Source organism: Megalobrama amblycephala, linkage group LG20 (assembly GCF_018812025.1).
Source record: "Megalobrama amblycephala isolate DHTTF-2021 linkage group LG20, ASM1881202v1, whole genome shotgun sequence".
Classification (NCBI taxonomy): Eukaryota; Metazoa; Chordata; class Actinopteri; order Cypriniformes; family Xenocyprididae; genus Megalobrama; species Megalobrama amblycephala.
The window spans coordinates 23,367,387-23,387,565 of record NC_063063.1 but is presented as its reverse complement, the minus strand read 5'-3'; the positions used below and the strand labels follow the sequence as shown (position 1 = coordinate 23,387,565).

The following is a 20,179-nucleotide window of genomic DNA, read 5'->3' as shown; positions in this document are numbered from 1 at the left end:
CCACTAATCTCTAGCCCATTTTATCATATTGTCCTTGCATTTCATGTTGCTTTATTGTTTCTTTCTTCTTTTTCATCAAAATATTTGGAAAGTCCTGGAAGATCCAAGGGGAATTTGTCATCTAGTAAACACATTCTTATCCAAAATAATGTGTCTTCTGTTCTCTCTTCCCAGTCCCCCATTCCTTATCTTTAGCGGAGGGATGCCGAGGGCCAGTTACGGGGACAGACACTGCATCTCCGTCATCCACAGCAAAACCCACGAGGCCCTGGACTTCACCTCACGTATTATCGACTTCTTCGTTATTCGCGATGGAGAGAACCACAGAGGTAGAGATTGACACTGAGAGACTCATTGGTCTTAAATATGTCACTGTTTTGGTTCCTTTACATGCTTTCTTCTATATCTACTTAAACAATCATATTAGCTGAGCTGCAGTCAGTGCACTTCCTCTTAGTGGTCTAAATGTGTTGCAGGTGAGCCAAGTGCTCTTGTGGTTTTGGTGGAGGAGGAACTTGTGGTGGTGGATCTACAAACTGAGGGGTGGCCCGTCATCCAGACGCCTTACCTGGTGCCATTACACTGTTCAGCCATCACCTGCTCGCACCACGTCTCCTCCATCCCACTCAAACTATGGGAAAGAGTGCAAGCTGCAGGAGCCCAGCAAAACACACACTACTCCAAGAAGGTACGCAAGAATATGCATGCACATATACAGAAATATTAAGCTCAGATCGCATGTTACTGAATTAAACCACTCATCAGGAAGAGAATACTCAAATGAAGTGCTTTGAACTGAAGTTTTCTGGGGTAAATGTTAGCTGCTGTTGGCGCCCACAAGTGCGCCAAATGTGGTTGTGATGGTTTCTGTTTAGCAGAACCTTGGACAACTATTGAGTTCTTGTTTTCAAATCTGTCTTTTTGTAGCCTTGGCCTATAAATGGCGGTCAGAATCTCGCCCCAGACCCTCCCCAGAGAGACCTTCTCCTCACGGGGTGAGTAGACGTGTGTGATCTAATGCTGTCGGTCTTGTTGTGATCTTACAGTCTTGAATTTACTGGTTTCCCTGTAAAGTCTCAACATGTAAAATATGCAGAACTGTTCTTGTTTATAATTATAAAAATGTGAAAATGAAGAACTTTTTAGAATGATCAAACTTATTTGGGGGTCATGTATTATTATGTATTATTTTATTATCAATGTTGAAAATGGTTGTGCTGCTTAATATTTTTGTGTAAACATTTTCCCCAGGATTCTTTGATGAATAGAATGTTCAAAAGAACAGCATTTATTTGAAATTGGAATATTTTTAACAACTATATTAATTTAATGCATCCTTACTAAATAAAAGTATACATCTCTCAAATGAGATTTTGTTAGTAGATGCACAATAATAGATTAATAGAGCTTTTCTTTTTGCCTGTATGTGTCTGTTTTGTTTCGCTCACATAACTTTCATCAGATAATAAAATCAGGAAATATCAGATTCTTGTTCTTACTTTGCATCATAGATTATTTTACAGTTCCTAGAATTTGAGCATTAGTACAGTAATTAAGTTTTGTTTATTTGAAACTAATTGTTACTCTCATTTGGTACTTGAAAATCCTGTTGGAACTTGGTCCCTGTTTGAAATGTTTGCTCAATATATTTGGGTTTTTCCCTTCTCACGGCAACCATGTGAATAACAAGGAAAAATGCTGTAATAGTTTCACCTGTAGGCAATGAGGAACCGATTATTAAAATGAATCTTACCTTTCATGTTAATTATTTTGTATCCCTTTTCCTCTTAAAAGGCACGAAGATGGCACGGTGCGTTTCTGGGACGCCTCAGGGGTCTGTCTTTACCCCATGTACAAGCTCAGCACATCGGGAGTCTTCCACACAGATGCCGACCCAAATGACAACATGAACCAGGGCAGTGAGGGAGAGTGGCCTCCGTTCCGCAAGGTCTGTCTCGCCTAAAACAAGTATTTTCACTCACACTCAACATCTTATTATTAGCACAGCTGTTTACTGATTTCATCAAACATTTGATTCAGTGTATTTATTATTTTTCAATATATCAGGTGGGCTGCTTTGACCCATATAGTGACGACCCTCGGCTTGGTATTCAGAAGATCCATCTGTGTAAATACAGCGGATATCTGACAGTGGCCGGAACTGCAGGACAAGTGAGTTCACATGTGGGAGTTTAAGCTGCATTTATTTGATGAAAAATACAGTAAAAACATTAATATTGTGAAATATTATTACAATTTAAAATGTTCTGTTTCAATATATTTTAAAATTTCATTTATTCCTGTGATGGCAAAGCTGATTTTTTTTTTTTTTTTTTTTTTTTTTTTTTTTTTGAAAGAGCATATTTATGGAAGCGGATTAGGGCCAAGCAATAATAAAAAAATAAAACCATCTCGAGATTAAAGTTGTTAAATTTTGAGAAAAAAGTCGAAATAAAATGTTGAGAATAAACTCATTAAATTTCGAGAAAAAACTCGTTAGATTTCGAGAAAAAGGTTGAGATAAAATGTTGAGAATAAACTCGTTAAATTACGAGAAAAAAACTCGTTAAATTTCGAGAAAAAAGTCGAGATAAAATGTTGAGAATAAAGTCATTAAATTACGAGAATAAACTCGTTAAATTATGAGAAAAAAGTTGTTAAATTACGAGAACAAATTCATTAAATTGAGAAAAATGTCATTAAATTTCGAGAAAAAAGTCGAGATAAAATGTTGAGAATAAAGTCATTAAATTACGAGAAAAAAGTTGTTAAATTACGAGAACAAATTCGTTAAATTATGAAAAAAATGTCCTTAAATTTCGAGAAAAAAGTCGAGATAAAATGTTGAGAATAAAGTCATTAAATTACGAGAAAAAAGTTGTTAAATTACGAGAACAAATTCGTTAAATTATGAAAAAAATGTCCTTAAATTTCGAGAAAAAAGTCGAGATAGAATGTTGAGAATAAAGTCATTAAATTACGAGAACAAATTCGTTAAATTATGAGAAAAATGTCGTTAAATTTCGAGAAAAAAGTCGAGATAAAATGTTGAGAATAAAGTCATTAAATTACGAGAACAAATTCGTTAAATTATGAGTTTATTCTCAACATTTTATCTCGACTTTTTTCTCATAATTTAACGAGTTTGTTCTCGTAATTTAACGACTTTTTTCTTGTAATTTAACAACTTTAATCTCGAGACGGTTTTATTTTTTTATTATTGCTTGGCCCTAATCCTCTTCCGTACATATTTACTCCAGTCTTCAGAATAAACATGATCTTTCAGAAATCATTCAGATATGCTGATTTGGTGCTTAAAAAACATTTCTTCTTATTATCAATATTGAAAATAGTAGTGCTTCTTAATATTATGAGAGGAAAACATGTTTCCACAAAGATTATTTGATTTAAGTTCAAAAGAACAGCATTGATTTAAAATGGAAATCTTTTGTAACATAATAAATGTCTTAACTGTCACTTTTGATTAATTTAATGCATCCTTCCTTAGTAAAACTAGTAATTTCTTTAAAAAAAAAAAATACTGACCTTAAACCTTGACCTCCAGTTCACCCATCTGTCATCTGATTTCTCATACTTCTTAGTCGCTGCTGATAATTAATCATGAGAAAGAACTTGACTAAAGCTCTCTGATTTAGCAGCTTATTAACAGTCCATTACACATCATGTCTGCCATTAGGAAATGAGATGAGCTTGGTGAAAAACCACTCTTCAGGATCAATAGCTTTGCCCTTTCACTGAACTACTGATGGGTTTCAGTACAGTTATGCTGATGTGCTGGCAGAACGCTACCCATAGCTCTTATCACGCTATATGAATTGTGCTATAAGGATAAAAAAAAAAGTGTACTCTGTTTTACAGGTTTGGTTAGAGGAAATTTATTTGCAGAAGTGAGATACTGCCGTTTTATTTTCATCTGCTCCTATCAAAAGGTTCTGAATAAATGTCATTTCTCTCTTTGTCTTCCTCCTCCCACTCAGATTCTGGTTTTGGAGCTGAACGATGAGGCTGCCGAGCAGATGGTTGAGGCTACAGTGGTGGACCTGCTGCAGGGTCAGGAAGGCTTCCGCTGGAAGGGCCAGGCGCGTCTAGACGTGCGGGAGGATCCGGTGCTGTTCCCTCCAGGCTTCCAGCCCTTCGCACTGGTGCAGTGCCAGCCGCCCGCTGTGGTCACAGCAATCGCTCTGCACTCAGAGTGGAAACTGGTGGCCTTCGGTACCAGCCATGGCTTTGGTCTATATGACTACCATCAGAGGAATAACGTCATGGTCAAGTGAGAAAAAAAAAAAAAAACATTTTAAATAGCATTTCAGATTTATTAGTACAAAATGTTGACCTGTCACTGTTAAAACAAGTGAATGTTAGGGGATACAAATGAACATTAAGGAATATCCTTAAAAATAACCTGAAATATAAAGCACATTTGAGCTGGTTCAGATTGAGGATGTGTGAGCATACATGTTCTGATGTGATCACCACAATTGTCTAAAGAAATTTTCCCTTCAAAAAGGGAAGTCTTTATTATAGCTATAGTGTTTGTCACCATGGTGTACTTTTATCATGATAAATGCGTCAGTGGAAAAGCAGCTCCTAGTCTGATTCACTAATCATATGATAGTCTGAAAAATTATTTAATATTTTCTTTTATATTAAACGTTAAAATATTTACAAAACCTATAAACCATATTGTTTTATTATTTACACTTATTTTTTGTGCAATACAAGTCAAATGTACATACTCATACTTTATTATTCGTATTTTTCATATTTATAATAATAGAAAAGTCATCAAAACTATCAAATATGTATTGACCAAAATGTAGACAGTAAATTGCACTATTGTTCAAAAGTTTCAGTAAGATTATTTTTTGAATGAAGTCTCCAAAGCTGCATTTATTTTTATTAAAATATCCTAAAAACAGTAATTTTGTGAAATATTATAAATATAATATATTTTTAATATTTTTTTTTAAATGTAGTTCATTCCTGTGATGGTATTCAGGAGCCATTACTCCAGTCTTCAGTGTCACATAATCCTTCAGACATAATTCTAATATTAATGTTAAAAACAGTTTTGCTGTTTAATATTTTTGTGGAAATCGTGATAATTAAAAAAAAAATCTTAGTCATATATATTTTTGTTTTTCAAAATTGCCTCCCTTTTGACTTGATATGTGGCAAAAAAAAAAGTTACACTTGTTAGTTGCTACAATTTATAATTGTCAGTTAAAGTAATTTCAAGACTTTTATTTATGAGCACAAGTCTTTAGATTAAACTGTTAAGATCAAGATTATTAAGACCATTAGACCCGTTTAATGTCATTACAATCATAAATTCTATCAGATTTTTTTTTTCCCCTCTTGCATTGAATGCTAATAGTTGTTTGCTGTCCGTTTGCAGGTGCACCTTAAACCCCAGTGATCAGCTGGCCTTGGAGGGGCCGCTGTCACGTGTCAAGTCCATCAAAAAGTCCCTGCGACAGTCCTTCCGCAGGATTCGCCGCAGCCGGGTCTCCATGCGAAAACACCACACTAACAATGCAGCCAAGGTGCATATTGGCTCTCTTTTTCTCTAGTGCTTCAGTTGTTCAACAGTCAAATGAACATGTGACTAGGCATCATGCATGCAGTTATTTTAAGTAGCGATTAGCGTTGCATACTTTGGAGTTGTTGAAATGGAGGTTCTGGCTTGATGGTGAATATTAGGAATGTTTCTGCAGCTGCAGGAGATCAATGCCAGGCTGGGGGCCGAAGCTCTGCAGGAGATGGAGTTGGCTCCTGTACAGAGAAAGATCGAAGCCCGTTCTTCTGACGACTCCTTCACGGGCCTCGTCAGAACACTTTACTTCGCAGATACGTTTGTCAGTGATAGTGAGTACCACACAGTTTCTAATCGTTGATTATTAAATTTAGGGTTAGCATCATTCTTCCTCCCAACGTATTCTCTCAGATGGCGTGTGTATGACTAGCAGAAGACCTTCATCATCTGCCTCTCTCTTCCTCAGGTTCTCACAGTACGCCCTCATTGTGGGCAGGGACCAATGGCGGAGCTGTCTTTGCGTACGTCCTCCGTGTGCCATCACTGGAACGAAGGGCGGAGGATGCAGTAGTGGCTCATGCAGGTAAACAAAAAATGGTATATAAATTACATTTTAAGAGCTCTTCAACTCTGAAGCAGATGAACGGACATATTAATCATTTAATAAATGCATTTACTGAACGTTGGTGTGTTTTAGAATAATATTGTTGCTGCTGTTTAATAAAAGTAATAAACTCTTAAGGTTTTGTGTTAGTGTTTTCAACACATTTAAGGGCATTTTTGGCACTCAATTTCAATTAACAATACATTTAAATGTGGTAAAATCAAGGGGGTGTTGTTTTTGTTGTTGTTGTTGTTTTTTTTAAAGAAATAAATACTTTTATCGGGCAAGAACCAGGGATGTCCTGAGCTGATCTCAAAGATCGGTATCGGGGCCGATTAAGTTTTTTTTTTTTTTTTTTTTTTTTTTTTTTTTTTTTAAATGTGTATATATATATATATATATATATATATATATATATATATATATATATATATATATATATAAAAAATATATAACTGATCAGTATCAGCTATCCTAAGCCCAATCCTTTATTTTACGTCAGCTGTCACGCAAGTGTCATGCAGTAGGTGGCGGTATGCACCTTCAAGTGGGTTTGTCAGCCATAACGAATCACTCGAAAGTAATTTATTTACTGTACTTTTATCTGCCGTCAGACTGTCTGAGACGTCATTGCCATAAAGCATTGCTATGGGTTGCGTCTTGCTTCGGACTTGACTGACAGATCGGCATTCTGACGCCGTGAGCTTCATGCTTTCTAACCTTAAATGCACTTTTTTCTTTTTGTTGAAATTATTCTGCTTATTGTACATTAAAATATAAGAAGTTTATATCAGTAGTCCCATATTTATAATTGTGACCACACAGTCTGTTTGCAATGTCCACCATTATAATAGATGTTTACATCTACCAATGTCTTTATGCCAATAAATATAATTACTGTATTAATTGTTATATTGGAATTACTCTGTAGTGATAGATGCTTTTTTTTTGTTTTTTTTAATACATTTGAGCCCCTTAGAAACTCTGTACGTCCCTGTATACATTGGATTTATTTTAATAACTTTAATGTACTTGAAGTGTGCACCAAGCTCTAGGAAAATACAAGTATCAGATTGGGACTAGGCATCAGCAGATACTCAATATTCAATGACTCGGATCAAATCAGGTGCACAAAAAACCTGATCGGGACATCCCTAGCAAAAACTTGACCAAAAGCTACAGTCAAAGACATTTTCAATGTTACAAAAGATTTCTATTTCAAAAAATGCTGTTCTTTTTGAACTTTTATCTTTATCAAGGAATCCTGAAGAAAATCATCATCGTTTCCACAAAAAAATTAAACTATTTTCAACATTGATTGTATTGTAGTAATAATAATTATTGTAATAATTTTAACAATATTTTTAAATATTACTGCTTTTACTGTGTTTTTGTTTAAATAAATGCAGCCTTTGAGCATAACTTATAAAATCTTACTGACCCCAAACTTTTGAACAGTAGTGTGCACAAAACCCAGCTTGCATAAACAGATCTTCTATAAAAAGTGCTTCTCCATCCCCAGCTAAAGAGATTCAGTTGATGCATCGTGCTCCAGTGGTTGGTTTGGTGGTCTTGGACGGCAAGGGCTCCCCTCTGCCCGAGCCCCTGGAAGTGGCCCATGATCTGGCACGCAGTCCTGAGATGCACGGTTCGCATCATCTATTGGTTGTGTCAGAGGAGCAACTTAAGGTGAGAATTTGCACTACACAACATATTTTTCACCAAATGCCAACATAGATTGTGTGTCTTACCGTATTTGTATGTGTACAGCTGTTTACCCTGCCTAAAGTGAGCAGTAAGTCAAAGCTGAAGCTGACAGCGGTCGACGGCTCTCGTGTGCGCCGAGTGGGCATAGCTTGGTTTGGCTCTCGGACTGATGAACAGTTGGAGAGCAGCCTGGTGGTGCTAACCAATCAGGGTGAGCTACATGTCATCTCTCTGCCCTCCATCAAAATGCTGGTCCACTATCCTTGCATACGAAGAGAAGACGTCAGTGGAATCGCATCTTGTGTTTTCACCAAATATGGCCAAGGTAGGAAATGCTCACTTTTACACACACAGTCCATTTACTCACTTATGTAAAAGCATGAATCTACTCTGAAACTGTCTGTCTGGTCATCTTTTAGGTTTCTACCTGATCTCCCCATCTGAGTTTGAGCGGTTTTCTCTCTCCACCCGCTGGGTGGTGGAACCGCGCTCTCTGGTTGAGGCACCCCTACAGATGAGGTCCAAGACCCCATCGAGTCCCGTCTACAGGAACCAGCCAGATGGAGTACCTACTGAACACAGGTGTGTGTAGTTTTAGAATAGTTCAGAATTCATTATTCTTTTCCTGTCGTCAAGGATTAACAAAAGCATTTTTTATATTAATGTTTTTTTGTTATGTCTTTCCAGAAATTTCAAAAGGGAGAGTGATGGATATGGTGAGATTCAGTGTGCTTTTTCTAGATCTGTGTGAATTGTGCAAACTAAGCATCCAATCCTAAAACACGCATGTTCTTAGTGCTTTGTTGAATGCTTCCCCATGTTATTCCCTTAAGTCACTCATGCAAAAGACTTCTGTCCATGCTTACGGACAATCCGTAGTTGATGAAACTGTGCCACATTAATACTTGAAATTTTGCTAAAAGCAAAAGTTTGTATTTTTAACTCGCCATATAAGCACCAAGCCTATATACTGGTATATATACATACATACTGGTTATATTATATAGTATAGTACAGACTTTGTGTACTCTCAGAAATATCATAATTTCAAGTTGCACATGTTATTAGACAAACGGCAACTGACCAATGAAGATCAAGTATTTATATTAAACTGAATACAAGATATTATTGTGACAGGTCATGTGACAATCACAAGTGATTTATTCACTTTGAATTTAAATAAATAAAAACTATGATTTCCTTATATATATATATATATATATATATATATATATATATATATATATATATGAATAAAATGATAAAATATATTCACACAAAAAAAATCACAAAAATCACATACTCTTTATACATATGTGTGGTTTCAGTTGTTCCTTAATTTTTTGTAAAAATTTAGAATAAAATTTAAAATGAAAGTTAATTATGAATCATGATGTGTTCTTGTGAGCATTCATATGCAGATTTCACGTACAAAATCTGTGCTTATGCATGGTTAGTGAATGAGACCCTTTGTTTAGATATATTTTATTAGATAATTTGCCTGTCATTAAAAGTTATTGGTAACTAAAACTATTAAAAATTGTTTGTGTAAAAATTGTAAAATGTAAATTATAGATATTAAATAAATGAAAATGTAAATGAAAATTAGAAATGTTGTCTTGGCAAGTAACTGAAATAAAATTTTGTTGGCTAAAAGTTAAATAAAACTTTGTTGAAGTACTAAAATTACTAAAACTGAAAAAAAGTTGTCATAAATATTTGTAACAAATTATAACAAAAATAAGTGACAAAATCACAAAACAAAATGACTGAAACTTAAACTACAATTAAAATGAAAACTAAAAATATTCAAATAAAAGCTCATTTAAAATATTAATAAATACTATTATAGTACGTAAACAATACTAAAACGACACTGTTGTGGCCTTCCAGTTGCAACAACTACGGATTGTATTTATAACTCCTCTTTAAAGCATTTTCAAGCTTTTGCCCGACTGATCAGTGTGCTTGTGTGTTCCAGAGAATTCTTCTAAACAAGTAATGGAGCATGCTTTGCTCAACGATGAGAGTGAGTACATGAGGAATCAGCAGTTAGACAGGATATTCTGAAGTAGTTTAGATATAAAACACCTCAGAGCATTATCAGATTGTTTGTATCTTGCTTGCTGTGAATGTGTTGTGACATGCAATTGGCCTAAAACAATAATCTAAACGTGCTGTATGATTAATCGTGGCCTGGTCTGTGCATTCATGTGTGCGCATGATCTGTAACACTTCCATCTGCCTGCACAATAATATTGTCATATTAATATCTATGCAAAAGAAATTTTGATTTGTTGTTTATAAACAGAACAGCTCAGTACTTTACAAGCAGTTCCAGGGAGGATGGTGTTTGCTGGACTCATAGTATTTAGTGTCTTAGTGATTTATGGGAAAGACTTTGAGTATTTGTTTGAATCACATCTTGCTCTCACACAGGTGTGCTTCAGGAGATCCAGAAGTCTCTAGAAGGAGATCAAACGTAAGGAAGTTTAACTTAATGTAGATTTTATTACTTTATTAATATTCATTAATGCCCGTAAGGTTTGAATAATCTGCCAATTTCTTGTTTAAAGGACGTTCCTAGAGAACAGTTTGAAGACTAAGCCAAAAGCAGGCAATATGCTGAGCAATGGAGGTAATTATTTTCTATTATATAGCTATATTGCTTTTTTCCTCAATATTTATAATGCAGATCTTTATGCATGTGCTCCGGTGCAGTAGTGTGTTATGTAAGTGCTCCAAATGTTTGGAGATGCTTGGAGTGCTGTTCGTTTAAAAGTGGGTCAGGTTTGCATATTTTGCATAATCACAATGTGCTTTAGGTTCACTTTTTCATATTTGAGTAATTCCAAATTTCTTTGGTTGGTACAGGTCATTTTCATAAATTGTTAATGACATGCAAAGAAAGAGGAGATAAGAGAATAGATGTAGATTTATCTAGAATTTCAGTTCAGAGACAAGTTGAATAATAATAATACTAATAATATTTATAATAATAATAATAATAATAACATTATTATTGTTATTGTTATTATATATTCAGGAAGGCTGGGTTACACAAAGTACAGTGTGAGGTTAAAATGGTCTAAGACCAAAATGATATTTTGTAAAGACAGAGGAGATGAGAATATTTATCTAGATATTTCTAGAATTTCTCTTAGCGACTGGTCTCAATAATAATAATAATAATAATAATAATAATAACAACAATTTTGTTATTATTAAATGTGGATCAATTTTCTCAGCTCCTGTCTTTAAAATTTTATATTTTGGTCTCATTTTAAGATTTTTTATTTATTACTATTTATTATTACTATTTATTTATTATTTACAGTATTGTTAATGACATTCTACTACATACTGTACATAAATGTATGAGGAAATCAGTTTTTATTTATTTAAATTCAAAGTGAATTAATCCCTTGTAATTGTCACATGACCTGTCATATTGATATCTTATATCAAAGACTATAGATATAGAAAGACGGTTCACTCCTATTAGTTATGGATGGGAGAAACAGCAACGCGCAATATGGCGAATACATCCCGCCTTCTAAGTAAAAGAGCCAATCGCTGATTGATAAAGTCATTGCATCACTGCAGCTGCCGTTAGAGGCTCCGGTTCCCATAGAAACCTGAGACTCGCGCTTAGGACTGCACGTGCGCATTGGCTCGTCTATCCTGAAAAATAACCTTTTTTTTAAACGCTATTCGAGCATAAGAAACAACATTTATGGGACAGTTCATGTCAGATTTTGTTGCTGATTTGAAATATGTTATTTAATTGTGAGCTCGCCAAGCAGTTTTTGAGATTTCAGGATTCCCCCATTCAAATAGATAGGACTTGGATGCCCGAAATAGCTGCTTGGAGGCTTTGCAAATATGGCTGTCGAATGAACAGACTTTTCTTGAAAGGGACTTTGCTTATATTCAGTTTATTTGTCAGCCAAAATGTCATTATCACAACAGTTCTAATTGAAACTTGATCTGTGTTAGAAACAACTTTGAGCTTTATGTTCATTACACTTCTTTTCTCTCTGCTTTGTCCACAGACTGAGCCTTTTATTCCCAGTGCCTGAACTATTCTGGATCCGCTCTTAATTCCAGACTTGCTTACGATCTGAACACTACTGCTAGTACCACTACTGAACCTTGAGAAAGCCTTGCCCTGGAGAGAGGAACCTCCCACTCAAGAGCTTCTACACCCAGGGAGACGACAGAGAGAAGAGAGCGAGGGACCACCTTCTGTGCCTGCTAAGACCAATCACTGTATCTCCACTGAATCCATTACATGCTGACCGACCGCCCTTCACACCACCAGCGTCCACCAGTGCAGCAACCTGAGCAAAAGCAGTGGCATTTGAAAGACTGACAATTTTTGTTTTTTAACTTAATTTTAAATGCATGATATTTCTTTTATACCAAATTAAGAACCTCAGAATTTGCATAGATGGTGTATAATACCTGGGTGAAGATGCCATAAGCCGTTGCTGACGAATTAGGGTAGGACTACAAGGCAATGTTGGCACTAGATGCTAATACACTGTTGCATTTAACCCACATACACATTTAAAACCCTACTGAGTATTCCACAGGTAGTGTTGCCTTTCCCCCGTCCACACCAATGAGAACAGTGGGTAGATAAAAGTTCTTATAGGTACTCGTACACTACTGTGTAGTACATATGCTGTAGTTTCTAGGGTGTACAGCTTTCTGAGGGGCTAGGTTTTTAATTTCTTTTTTTTTTTTTATGTAAAACTTTTTTGTTATGCCAATAATGAATGATGTAATTTAGGAATGTAATTTTAAAATATTGTAGTCAAATGTTTTAATATATGTGTATATGAAAATCCGTACCTGTTTTGACGGTGGGTTCCTTTTACGGAGGGCTGTATTTTCTGATCTGAGGAAATATTTTGGTACTGTCTCCTGAAATGCAATTAGCGTTTTCTTTGGGGGGGGTCTAGAATATATTTTTGTAGAAACAACATGATTATGTATGAGAACACTAATTATTATTCTTTGTAACTTCACACTACAGTCTTCTCAGTAAAGATTTTTCACACAATCTGTCTTTTTCATCATTTTCAGCTTAGGGAATTCCAATACCAGAGGTTATTAAATACAACAGTGCTGTTGAGGTGTGGGTAGACCATTTTGCTCTATCTTTTTAAAATATAAAGAATCTAACATGCACTTTGATCAAGTCCACACCAATCTAGTTTTAAATACTAAAAATGGCCTAAAATTACACTTGGAAAGCTAGAGCAAAATTGGTTCATTAAAGGGTTAGTTCACCCAAAAATTAAAATTATGTCATTAATGACTCACCCTCATGTCGTTCCAAACCCGTAAGACCTCCGTTCATCTTCGGAACACAGTTTAAGATATTTTAGATTTAGTCCGAGAGCTTTCGGGCCCTCCGTTGAAAATGTATGTACGGTATACTGTCCATGTCCAGAAAGGTAATAAAAACACCATCAAAGTAGTCCATGTGACATCAGAGGGTTAGTTAGAAGTTTTTGAAGCATCTAAAATACATTTTGGTCCAAAAATAGCAAAAACTATGACTTTATTCAGCATTGTCTTCTCTTCCGGGTCTGTTGTATATCCGCTTTCAATCCACAGTGACGCTGCTTCTTCTTCTTCTTCTTCTTCTACGGCGGTTGGCATCCAGCTTATTGGTGCATTACCGCCCATAGACATATAATAAACACTAGACGCCCCATTGGCCGCTGGACCGTACGTCAACGGCGCCGCCATGTTGTGCGGGGCAACGTTCGCATTACGCTCATAACTGGAATTGAGAAAAATGCCTGCTTCGTGTGCTGCTTGGGGCTGTACAAATCGCTGCACAATTGAAAACCGGTCTCGGGGAATAACCTTTCACAGGTAAGACTGAACATTTGTTTCTGGTTGTATTTGGTCATTATATAATTGATAGTAGTTGGCCACCGGAGTCAGTCAGACTAAAATAGCTAGCCATGTCACTAATTAGCTGTGAAAGTTGAGATGTGAGTTTACATGATTTCTAATATATTTTTAGCTTATGTTATTTTATAAACTAAAGTTTAAATCTGCATCTCTATTTTATTAAAACCGACTTTAATGACAAGTAGCCTACTCGTTACGGCTAGGTGACTGATATTTTGTTAATCTTAATCTAACCCTTACTTTAAGGTTAGTTAGTGGGCTAGCTTTTCACACATTTAAGGTTTCACAAAGACAACGATTTGAGGAGACAGTGGTAAGTAGCTAGAAGGGAAGTTTCCCGACTCATCTACATTATTTAAAAGTTTGCCATTAAATGGTGATTTGTTTATATTTTTATTTCTTTTTCAGCCCATTGCAACCAGGGCTACACAAGCCTCAAGGAAAGCTGAGGAGAGCCTGTCAGTGGACTGTTCTCACCATTTCCAAGAGACTGATGGAAAATATATAGCCTTTTGTTGTTATTATTATTATACCAATACTATGTTATTATTGTACAAGTCACTATTTAATTTACTATTTTTATTATTGTCTATATTATTCTGCAATTGATATTACATTGTATTTGCGATTATTATTATACCAATACTATAATTATCAATCTATTATAGTTATCTGTTATATTATTGTCTATATTCTGTAAATGATACTACATGTTCTATTGCTATTATTATAATATTATTATACTATATGCTATTATCAATATATTATGATATTATATTATTGTACTTATACTATTTTATAAATGTTCTATTCATTACTATTTTATTTGTTGTATACTGTTTGTTTATTGACTTTATTATTGACTATATTATTATATTATATACTACATAAACTATTTCTTATAGTGTATAACAAACTATTTACTATTCTCAATTTCTTTATTTGCATTGCACTGTAGATGTACCATATCATATGTATTACCATAAAGGATCCATCAGTTATCTTTGTTGTTGTATGTTTTTGGAGTATCTATCTGTATCATTTTAGTGCTATAAAAATACAGAAAGCAGCCTGTGTGATTTGTATTTGATGATTTTTGTTTCATTTTATCAATGGTGGTCAATTCTAAGTTCAAGAAAAGCTAAAATTGCGTTACATACAGAAAATCCCTTTTTTACAATAAGAAAACTTTATTTAATTTAATGTGAAAATTAAATTATATCTTAGTATGGGCGTTTTCACAATTCTTATGCAAGAATGAAGCAGTCAAATACATGACAAGCCTGAGCTTTGACTATTTTTTATTAAAATAAATATTTTATATGTCTAACTATAGAGATCTTAAGTAACTAGAACTTTTTGTACACCACGTACATTATAAACCACTGAAATTGGTTGATAAATGTATTTTTGTTTTTATCCAGAAAAACCGCAGCTCGTCCGTTTACTTGTGTTTGTTAACAGCGCAGTCTTGCCCCGCACAATATGGCGGACTCGTTGACGTATCGCAGCAACAGTCCAAAGCGGCCAATAGGGCGTCTAGTGTTTATTATATGTCTATGTTACCGCCCCCTTCTGCTCCGGACAATGACGCGATTAGGACATCCGTGACATGCACACCTACGCACCATTTTAAAAAATATAGCAATACCAAAATACAAACAATGTAGAATAGCTTGAATACAGCGTGCGTCTCCCTCAGACTGTAAACGAAGCTCGGGCGCACCGGATAACACGTCATCAGCGTCACTGTCTGGAGCAGAAGGGGGCGGTAATGCACCAATAAGCTGGATGCCAACCGAACCGCCGTAAAACAGGAAAGAAGAAGAAGCAGCAGCGTCACTGTGGAGCGCTGTGGAGTGAAAGCAGATATACAACAGACCCGGAAGAGAAGACGATGCTGAATAAAGTCATAGTTTTTGTTATTTTTGGACCAAAATGTATTTTAGATGCTTCAAAAACCTCTAACTAACCCACTGATGTCACATGGACTACTTTGATGATGTTTATATTACCTTTCTGGACATGGACAGTATACCGGAGGGACAGAAAGCTCCCAGACTAAATCTAAAATATCTTAAACTGTGTTCCGAAGATGAACGGAGGTCTTACGGGTTTGGAACGACATGAGGGTGAGTCATTAATGACATAATTTTCATTTTTGGGTGAACTAACCCTTTAAATCCATATCCCTATTTTCTAAGTGAACTATAACTGTATATCTGTCTAGTCATTTATGGCTGCTTATAAGGTGGTTGTAGCTTCTGAAAACATTTGAAAAGAAATGTTCCTTTGGTCAGATCAGTTGTCATACACATTCAGCCAAGAGTTTTGATCATCTATTATTGAGAGATGCTTTGTTCCCTAATCGCAGTAGCTCAAATGTTTACCTGATATTGGACACCATCTCTTAAAGAATCCTGGAGAATAGCTATTTATGATGTTGTGTCACATAGCACAAGCAAGATAATTAAAAGATAGAGTTCTTGTATTAGTATGGTCAAGTAAGTAGCTTCTGAATATGAATGAGATTCAAATAATTAAAAACGACTAATAACATAATAATACTTGTATTTCCCTACTATGACAATGATGTTAGTAACAAAGATCAAACTGCTTTAAGGACAGGTCAAAACAAATTGACTGTAATTGATTAAAATGGATTATATTTTTAGTTGACTTTTTTTTTTAATTAGACCATCACTGTGAAGTAAAATTAATTTAAAACTTAAATATTGAATCATATTAAAAGACAATGTACTTTATCCACACAGATGCACTTTAATGTTTAATATTTACTGTCTTTGATATAATTTTTCTTTCAATATTTGTTTATCCTTATACATAGGTTGTTTGTGTGCGCATGTGCATGCATGCATGCGTGCGAGTGTGTGTGTGTTGTCACTTATTTTTTTATTCTACATTCTAATCTAGACCTTGATGGAGAAAGAAAACTTAAAAGACTTTTCTGAAAAGTTTGGGAAGGAATGTCTTCTGGAATTTCTTTGTAAATGTGTAAGCATCTGTAATTGTGTCTTTCACTTGCTCTCTCATGTATCAACACCTTTTGTCACCCTTGCAGTGAAGCCTCTCACCTTTCCACCGTCTGTTCTGCAGCTGCCGATATGAATGGGTGCATAACTATATGGTGTGCCGTCAAATATAAATTATTCATAGAGACCTTGAATGTTTGTGCATGCATGTGTGTGTGTGTCTGTCAGAGAGACTGTGTAGGTGTTTTGAGTCCAGTCACAGGATAGATCTATGGAGTGTTTGGGACTAGCAGAAATACTCACCAGATCCCCTCAGTGCCTCATATGTACTTGAGAAGACAGGTAGGTCATTCGGTAATACGCAGATGTAAGCTTGCAGTAAGCTTTTTTTGTTTGTACTGGTTGTGAATGGTCATTTGATTGATATAATTTTAAAGAAATGGATATGGAATTTAGATGGTAATTGAGTGCTCAGTATCATGTTGCTATATCTGTCTATATCTAAAGTCACATCTTTAATTCAATTGGCATTATTGAGAGTGAAGAGCTAAATACCTGAAACCCAGTCTTAATGATGACCATTAGGTCAGGTACACCTTGCACTTTAGTTGAAAGACATGACACATGATCTCTACCCATGGTAGTTTAGGTTGCTGATATGCAGCAGTTTCACTAGACCTGCACAAAAGTTACAAATTTAGTGAAAGTTTTGCAGACAGAAGGATTAGCATGATTATATTAAGGTTGGAGAATCTTCCTGATACAGATCTATTAATCTTTGAAAATATTTTAGTATTCTTAGGTTGTTGAAGCAATGCCTTGACTTTGGGGGTAAAAGTCAGAAAGAGGACCTGTGAGGTTACTTTGACCGAGAATCATGCCTCCAGCCAAATCCCCTACCAGGGCTAGAGGAGGGAAGCAGAAAGCTCTGGCAGGAAAGGCAGACAAAAAAGAATCAATTCCTCTGAAAAAAGGAGGAAAGACTGAATCTCAAATCCTCTCAAATAATAATGAAAGTGGGAAAGGAAAAGGTGATAAATCTGTAAAGAAGGAAGCCATAGCTGGGAAAGGGAAGAACAAAAAACATGAAGAGAAGAAAACTGGGAAGAGTGACCAAACCGAGGCACCACAACAGGAAGAGATAGAGACCTCTAGGCAAATAGCCAAAGCGAGAAAGCAAAATGGCAAAATCTTACCTGCTAAGGTGACTAATGGCAATACAGGAAAAGGGAGAGCTGGGAAAGCTGTCAAATCAAAACCTGACCAGAAAAAAAATCCAGCCAAAACTCCTGCAAAAGGTGCAAGAAGGAGAGGTGCTAAAGTAGTAGATACAGATGAGGACGAATCAGAGAGCGAGAAAGCAGAGAGCTCAGAGCAAGAGAGTGAAGAAGAAGGTAAGGATGACAAGAAGGAGGAGTCAGATTGCGTCGAGGACACTGCTGGGACAGACGCAAGTGTATTAAGCGGTGAAGAAGAGCTGTCAGATGTAGACAAAAAAACAGAAAAGGAGGAAGAAGAAGAAGAAGAAGAGGAGGAGAAGAAAAGTGTGAGAGAGGACAACTCTGATGTGCCTACTGAAAGTAAAGTCAAAGAACCCGAAAAGGAACCTGTTAGCAGTGGAGAAGAAATTGACTCTGAGGAGGTACTGAGTGATACAGGGCAAGAGAACACACAGGAGGAGACGGCACATTCATCAACAAAACCAGGACCACTAAACCTGACAGTCCACCTCCAGGGGCAGAAAAAGATGTTAAAATCCAAGATATTACAAAAGAAGGGTCCTTCTAAAGGAGAGGAGGCTAAAGAAGCTTCCATTTCTTCAAAAGGAGTACAAATTAAAGGATTGGCACTCTCCAAAGGTGGCGCCACTAAGGGTAAGTCTCAAATTCTACAGTTGGCAAGTAAAACAAAGGCAATGGCCAAGACAGAGGAAGCAGAACAACAGGAAGAAACCCCAACAAAAGTCCCAAAAGGATTGTTGAACAGACAGTCTCGTATGCTATTTTCAATGAAAGGCAAAGGGAAAGATGACAAAAGCAAGAACGCCAAAGAAGAAACTCCAAAAGACACTGTAGATGCTGACGAAGAACCAAAACAAGATGCATGTGAGAAAATAGTGCCAGATGCAGCTGAGCCTGAAGTAGAGATGCCCTCAAAGTCAACAGAGCGTTTATTGGCCCGGAAAAGAGGCATGACGACATTGCGGCGTGTCTCAGGGTGGATTCAAAAGAATATGCCAAAGAGTATCCACGTTCGAAGAAAATTATCGGCAGTCACCCAAGCGATTGGGATCTCAAAATGGCTCTCTGCTTTGGTATTGAAGAAGAGGAGTAGCAGCACCAAGTCAAAGAAGAGTCTTATCCGACACAAGATGGTTATGAAAATGGCAAGTGGTGGAAAATCAAAAAAGGAAGTATCATCCTCAATGGATTCCAAGACAGACGAGGGTACTACTGCTGATCCCCAGGGTGATTCTTCTGATAACCCTTGTTCATCTCCACAAGACGTAGAGGAAAAGGCCAATGCAGGAGATGCCAAATATGCAATTGTGTTCCCGAGGATGAACAAAATTGACAAGGCAAAGGAAACCACCGGTCCGTCTACTAGCACAGGCGATGGAGGCACCACAGAGCGAAAACCACCAAAGCCTGGTGCTCGTCTGGTTCTTCCAGTCAAGCCTGACCTTAGCCTACTAAGGTCCATCAAGAAAAACACTCAGGAGAGTGAAAGTGATAAGAATAGCAGCCCAAACTCTCGAGTGATTGAGGGGCAGCCAGAGGTCAAAGCAGACAACAAAGAGCCAATATTAGGCATCAAAGGTGGTACAAGTATATTACAAGCGGCCAAGGGAAAACTCGGGGGATCGCAAGTAAACATCACCAAGTTGTCTATCTCAAAACCTTTGATTAATGGTGTAAGTGCGGGACAGAGCAAAGAAGTGGAGAGGAATATAAGGAAGGCAGATATATCAGCAGAACCCGAGACATGGAGGAATGTAGTGAAGCAACCTTCTTTTGAGGAAGATGCAGACCGAGAGGTGGCGGAGCTGATGGGTGAGGGTCTTTTGCCCTCCGCTATGGAGCTACACTGGGCTCAGACTCAGCAGATGTGTGGTGATCCTCAAGACTGGCTGCGTTCAGAGAACCTCCTGCCCCATCAAACGGTGGAGAAGCTCACTAAATGGACGGTGTATCAAGATGATGAACATGCCCACATCATTCCAGTCCATAATGGCAGAGGCCCATGGGAATCTGAAGATCCGACCCAAAACATGCTAGAGGAAAGACTTAACAGCACTCAGGTATGATATATGCAGAATAATTCACATAATTCTTGGTGTTGAACTCTTTTGTAATTGTGCAAATAATATCTGTGTATATT

At 36.4% G+C, this 20,179-nt stretch overlaps 2 protein-coding genes across 3 annotated transcripts in view; both read left to right on the top strand.

Annotated features, from left to right (window-relative positions):
* The window catches only part of llgl2 (LLGL scribble cell polarity complex component 2), a 32,207-nt gene extending 19,268 nt beyond the window's left edge, over nucleotides 1–12,939 (top strand). Inside the window, exons 10-26 of one of the 2 annotated variants that reach the window (XM_048170016.1) lie at nucleotides 175–329; nucleotides 477–688; nucleotides 928–995; nucleotides 1,795–1,948; nucleotides 2,068–2,172; nucleotides 3,999–4,291; nucleotides 5,420–5,567; nucleotides 5,739–5,889; nucleotides 6,024–6,140; nucleotides 7,684–7,850; nucleotides 7,932–8,193; nucleotides 8,288–8,450; nucleotides 8,556–8,584; nucleotides 9,850–9,897; nucleotides 10,308–10,350; nucleotides 10,445–10,506; nucleotides 11,924–12,939. In XM_048170016.1, the coding sequence (XP_048025973.1) occupies nucleotides 175–329; nucleotides 477–688; nucleotides 928–995; nucleotides 1,795–1,948; nucleotides 2,068–2,172; nucleotides 3,999–4,291; nucleotides 5,420–5,567; nucleotides 5,739–5,889; nucleotides 6,024–6,140; nucleotides 7,684–7,850; nucleotides 7,932–8,193; nucleotides 8,288–8,450; nucleotides 8,556–8,584; nucleotides 9,850–9,897; nucleotides 10,308–10,350; nucleotides 10,445–10,506; nucleotides 11,924–11,928 (2,182 nt within the window). In that variant the 3' untranslated portion in view covers nucleotides 11,929–12,939. The remainder of the gene's footprint in view (nucleotides 1–174; nucleotides 330–476; nucleotides 689–927; nucleotides 996–1,794; nucleotides 1,949–2,067; nucleotides 2,173–3,998; nucleotides 4,292–5,419; nucleotides 5,568–5,738; nucleotides 5,890–6,023; nucleotides 6,141–7,683; nucleotides 7,851–7,931; nucleotides 8,194–8,287; nucleotides 8,451–8,555; nucleotides 8,585–9,849; nucleotides 9,898–10,307; nucleotides 10,351–10,444; nucleotides 10,507–11,923) is intronic. The other variant, XM_048170017.1, reaches the window with a different exon arrangement.
* Nucleotides 12,940–16,752: 3,813 nt separating this feature from the next.
* myo15b (myosin XVB) overlaps nucleotides 16,753–20,179 on the top strand; it is a 40,400-nt gene continuing 36,973 nt past the window's right edge. The window contains exons 1-2 of the mRNA XM_048171199.1: nucleotides 16,753–17,140; nucleotides 17,592–20,099. Coding sequence (XP_048027156.1) covers nucleotides 17,676–20,099 — 2,424 coding nt within the window. The 5' untranslated portion in view covers nucleotides 16,753–17,140; nucleotides 17,592–17,675. The remainder of the gene's footprint in view (nucleotides 17,141–17,591; nucleotides 20,100–20,179) is intronic.